Source organism: Crocuta crocuta, unplaced genomic scaffold (assembly GCF_008692635.1).
Source record: "Crocuta crocuta isolate KB4526 unplaced genomic scaffold, BGI_CrCroc_1.0 scaffold217, whole genome shotgun sequence".
Lineage (NCBI taxonomy): Eukaryota > Metazoa > Chordata > Mammalia > Carnivora > Hyaenidae > Crocuta > Crocuta crocuta.
In genome coordinates, this window is record NW_027532208.1 from 2,287,356 (window position 1) to 2,293,086 (window position 5,731).

The following is a 5,731-nucleotide window of genomic DNA, read 5'->3' on the forward strand; positions in this document are numbered from 1 at the left end:
ATCAGGAGCTGGCGTATGGGGGGGGGAAATGGGGCGTTAGTATTTAATGGATATACAGTTTCGGTTTGGGAAGATCAGCACATTCTGGAGATGGATGGCTGCGATGGTCGCTGAGCAATGTGGAACAGGTTTAGTGCCCGAAGCGTGTACCTAAAATGATTAAAATGGGGGGAGGGGGCGCCTGGGTGGCTCAGCCAGTTGAGTGCCTGACTTCAGTTCAGGTCATGAGTTCACGGCTTGTAAGTTCAAGCCCTATAAGGGCTCACTGCTGTCAGTGCAGACCCTGCTTTGGATCCGCTGTCCCTCTCTTTCTCTGCCCCTCCCCCACTCATGTCCTCTCAAAAATAAATGATAAAAAATTTTTTAAATAGAAAACAATTAAAATGATAAATTTTGTGTTATGTATATTTTACCACAAAAAAAATTCAGAAAACTCATGTTGTAATTAATGCCACAACGTGAATGAACCTTGGAAACATTATGTTAGGGGCGGCTCAATGGTTGAGAGTTGGATTTCAGCTCAGGTCATGACCTCATGATCTCACGATTCATGGGTTCTAGCCCCCCTACTGGGCTCGCTGTTGTCAGCACAGACCCTCCCTCCCCCCCCACTTAGGATCTCTGTCCCTCTCTGTCTCTGCCCTTCCCCCGCTTGTGCTCTTTGTCTCAAAAATAAGAAATAAAACGTTAAAAAAAAGAGAAAATATTATGTGAAATGAAAGAAGCCAGCCACAAAACCACATTTTCTAGGATCCCATTAATACAAAATGCCCAGAATAGGCAAATCTATACAAACTAGGTTAGTGGTTGCTTCTTGCTAGGGCTGGTGGTGCCCTAAAATTGTTAATTTTATATCAAAGCTTTCAGACTTACTAAAAACAGAAAGAATAATACCGTGCATACCTGTGTACCATGGCTAGCTTAAGAAATTGAACTATCAAGGGCGCCTGGGTGGCTCTGTCAGTTAAGCATCCAACTTCAGCTCAGGTCATGATCTCACAGTTTGTGGGTTCAAGCCCCATATCAGGCTCACTGCTGTCAGCCTGTCAGCACAGAGCCTGCTTCAGATCCTCTGTCCCCTTCTCTCTGCCCCTCCCCTCCTTGTTCTCTCTTTCTCTCTCTCAATAAATAAATAAACTAAAAGAGAAAAAGAAGAAATTGAACTACCTATCAATGCCATTGAACTTCCCTTGGTCTCCTCCCTGATTCCATCCTTTTTCTGCCCCTCCAGAATTTGGTATTTATTGTTCCGTGCTTTTACTTTGTACATATCGCCAAGCAATACGAAGTATACTTTTGCTGTTTCATTTTTAACATTTTTTTAATGTTTATTCATTTTTGAGAGACAAGAGTGTGAGCAGGGGAGGGGCAGAGGGAGAGGGAGACACAGAATCCAAATAAGGCTCCAGGCTCTGAGCTGTCAGCACAGAGCCCAATGCAGGGCTCAAACCCACGAATGGTGAGATCATGACCTGAGCCGAAGTCAGATGCTTAACCTCCCGAGCCACCCAGGCGCCCCATAGTTTTGCCTGTTTCTAAACTGTAGATAAACAGCATTCCACTTAATGTACTCTTCCCAGGCTGCCTTTTCTCAATTAGTGCTGTTTGTGGGATTCACCCAAAGGGACACGTGTAATGCATTTTGCTCATGTCTGTTGGTGTCTAGTGCAAAGGCATAACTCTACGGAGGCTCACCAGTACCTTTGCCATTCTCCATTTGCCCTGTTTCCAGTTTTCTATTATTACAAGTAGGGCCACTGTGAACATTCCTGGTCTTGAAATTCCTAGGAGTTTGCGTTAGTTTCCTTTCGCAGCTATAACAAATTGCCAAATCAGTGCCTTAAAACACACAATATTATCTTGACAGTTCTGGACTCAGGAGTCCAAAATGGGTTTCACTGGGCTGAAGTCAAGGTGATAGCAGGGTCACGCTCCCTCCAGAGTCTGGGGGGGAAGATGCATTTCCTTTCCTTTTCCAGCTTCTAGAGGTGGCGGCCATTTATCTCGTGGGTGCTTCTTTCATCTTCAAAGCCAGAGACACAGGGTCTTCAAATTCCTCTGACTCTGGCCCTTTGTTTCCATTACTGCATCTCCTCTGATTCTGACCTCCCCTGCCTCCCTTCTATAAGGACCTTTGTGATGACCTTGGCCCACCTGGGCGATCCAGGACAATCCCCCCAATCTTGACCTTTAACTTAATCATGTCTGCAAAGTCCTTTTTGCCTTGTGAGGTAACATATTCAGTTTCTAGGGTTTAGGCTGTGGACATCTTTGGGGGGGCGTTACTCTGTCCACCACAGAGGGGATGTGATATGGGGATCTTTGAATGGCGAGATTGCCAGTGTTCTCTGGAGCCAATTAATTCTCTCTCCCGCTGGCAGGACATAAGGGTTCCCATTGCTTCGACTCCTCACCAACACTTGATGTTATCTGACTTTTTAATTTTCGTCAGCCTGACAGCTATGAAAGGTCTAGAGTCTGAGCGCAGTGTGGTCGAGAAAGGGATGGCAGTCAATGGCGGTGAATGGGAAAACCAGCAGCCCTGGCAGTAAGAAGCTGGTCGATGACCTTGGCTCAGAGCAGTGCCCTCCAAGTGGTGAGGGGGGGGTGAAGTCAGACTGAGTAAAGGAATAAAGAGGGTGAGGAAATGGGCACAGGGAGTGAAGTTTGGGGGGATGTCTGAGTCTCCTTGGGCTGGCAAATTAAAGTGTCACAGACCAAGTGGCTTAAACAATAGACTTTTATTTCTCATAATTCTGGAGGCTGGGAAGTCCAAGATCAAAGTAAGTGTCAGCTGATCGGGCTCCTGGGGAGAGCCCTCTTCCTGACTTGCAGATAGTCACTTTCTCGCTGGGTCCCCATAGAGAGAAACAACTCCAGTCTTTCTTCTCCTTCTTATAAGGACACTAATTGCATCACGGGGACCCCATCTTACTTTCTCATCTAAACCTAATCTTCCCCAGAGGCCCGCCTCCAAATATCATCACACTGGGGGTGAGGGGTTTGACATATGAATTTTAGGGTGGGGGGGACAAAAGATTCAGTCCATCATAAGTTACTTCAAAATATTGGGGGCCATGGGGCGCCTGCGTGGCTCAGTTGATTGAGCGTCCGACTTCAGCTCAGGTCATGATCTCACGGTTTGTGGGTTCAAGCCCCGCATTGGGCTCTGTGCTGACAGCTCGGAGCCTAGAGCCCGCTTTGGATTCTGTGTTTCCCCTTCTCTCTGCCCCTCCCCCGCTCACACTCGGTCTTTCTCTCTCTCAAAAATGAATAAACATTTAAAAAAAAGAAAGAGAGAGAACAAAATATCGGGAGGGGGTAGTGAAAGTAAGGTGCCAGTCTAAAGACAGAGATTAAAAGTGTAGGGGACAGAGACAGAAAGAGAGACATACCTACTCGATTGGATCAGGGCATCTGAGAGGAGGCAGGTGAGGGGGAGACACATAGCAAAGGTATGTGGGTTGGCTCTGGAATGAGAGGGATTGCTCTTCCTGGAAGCAGGAGGGAAGGAAGGACTGTGGGGCAGGTGCAGAGAAAATCCAAAGAGGTGAGGCAGAAAGTGGCAGAAGCTTCTCCAGGTCACGGGCAGCAGAGGTACCTCCCCCCCAGCCCCCGAGAAGGGTAGGCATAGGTAGGAGGGCCTGAGGAGTGCGGGGGAGGGTTTAAGGGAAGCGTTGCTGTGGGCATTCAATGAACAAAATGAACCGATGAACAAAGGGGGATGGGCAAGACAGAGTGGGGGATGGAGGGGAGGTAGGCACCTCCCAGAGTGCAGAAATCCTGCAGCCCAGAGTAGGAGGGCCCAAAGGAGGGCCCGCTAGGCAGTTGTCTAGCGGAACCAGGCAAACTTAGTGTAAATGGTGGGTCCTGAGCAGGCAGGCCAGAACCAGGGAGATCCTAGCCAGGAAACTGGGAAGTGTAGAGGTGCTCTTGATAATGGCCAGGACCAGGATGGAGGGACAGCAGGGACGGTGGCAGCCCAGAAGAGAGGGGCACACATCCCAGTCTGGGGAGGTAGAGAGGGCTTCCTGGAGGTGGTGGTGTTCCAGCTGAGCCTTGAAAGGAAAAACCAAATTTCACTTATTTTTAAAAAAATTTTAGATGTTTTATTTATTTCTGAGAGAGAGTGAGAGAGAGACAGCGTGAGCAGGGGAGGGTCAGAGAGAGAGGGAGACACAGAATCTGAAGCAGGCTCCGGGCTCTGAGCTGTCAGCACAGAGCCAGATGCGGGGCTCGAACCCACGAACCGTGAGATCATGACCTGAGCCAAAGTCAGACACCTAACCGACTGAGCCACCTAGGCTCCCAAATTTCACTTATTAAAATGTGGAAGATATATTGTCATTGCAGACTGTCAATAAGCCTGTCCCGCCTAACTCCATCAGTTTTGTCTCTCCTCCTAAGAAATCTCTGCCATGTAGAGATATGTTCTCTGGCTGGATTGGGAGACTCTTTGGCTTATGGGCTTCCCTTTGGTTTCATTATTTTCCCCTTCAGCTTCCGAACTCCTATTCATCCCTCAAAACCCTGCTCAAACATCACCTCTTCTGGTGTCCTCTCCTTCCTCCCCTCCCCCCCACCCCCATCGTGAGGTTTTCTGTTTGTCCTGGTCCCATCTCTGCCTTCTTAGTGTGGTGAGGTGGAATAAGCTCGCTCATTGCTGGTTTATTATTTTTTTAAATGTTCATTTATTTATTTTGAGAGAGAGCGAGCAGGGAGGGGCAGGGAGAGAGGGAGAGAGGGAGAGAGGGAAAGAATCCGAAGCAGGCTCCGTGCCATCAGCATAACGCTCTAAGCGGGGCTCAAACCCATGAGCCGTGAGATCATGACCTGAGTCGAAATCGAGAGTCGGACGCTTAACCGACTGAGCCACCCAGGCGCCCCTGCTGTTTGGTTTTAGACCAGTGACTTACTCTCTGAGTGTCTGTTTCCTGACAGTGGCACTGGCCAAACCTATTCCTGAAGATAAGATACATGGCATCCTCTGGCATCACATGGGAATCACAAAGGAAGACATCATGTGGTGATACCTGCCATTAGAGGAAGCTGAGAATGTGACTGTGCCTTAATCCAGGAGCTCTGAGCGCAGAGCCGGTGCCCCCACAGAGCTGAGCCCAGTGCCCAGCACAGAGAGGCACCATGTGCTCTGTGCAGACTGCACAGACAGGAAGAAGGAGAATGTCTATCATTTACCTGTAATGGGACTTTGGGGAGATTACATCATCGGTGTGCATCTGTTTCCTCATCTCTAATATAACCATCACTCACGTTAGGCGTTCACTTCCTACAGATAAGACGCTCAGCAGTCACTAGCTCTAATCTTCCCACGGTGTATCGTCACCCCATTTTACAGAAGAGAAAACTGAGTCTTGGGGAGGTAAACGACTTGTCCGAGTTAGCAACAGGGCAGAAGCTCCTGGCGCCCAGCCAAACTCAGCAAACTGTTGTGAGGCTCCAAGGGAGAAATGTGAAATAGCCCTGCAAACTGTAAACGTCTGGGGTGGGAGAGTCCGCGCCAGGGGGTGGGGTGGGAGGGAAAGGGGGGCGTGGTGAATGATGGCCGGAGAAGGGGTGAGGGGAGAGGAGAAGGCCTCAGGTACCCGCCTGGCGGCAGGAGGATGGGTTTGCCGGGAGATCGCCGGTGCGGAAGGCGAGGCTCTGCCCCAGCGGCTAGGGGTGCGGCCCGCCCCCTCCCACCCCACCCCCAGTCCCCGCCCCGCGGCCCCTT

At 49.6% G+C, this 5,731-nt stretch overlaps 1 protein-coding gene across 1 annotated transcript in view; it reads left to right on the forward strand.

Moving 5' to 3' along the window:
- The first annotated feature begins 2,514 nt into the window (after positions 1-2,514).
- Positions 2,515-5,731, forward strand: part of VPS37D (VPS37D subunit of ESCRT-I) — a 6,719-nt gene continuing 3,502 nt past the window's right edge. Inside the window, 1 exon segment of the mRNA XM_077777868.1 lies at positions 2,515-2,596. Within this exon segment, the coding sequence (XP_077633994.1) occupies positions 2,515-2,596 (82 nt within the window).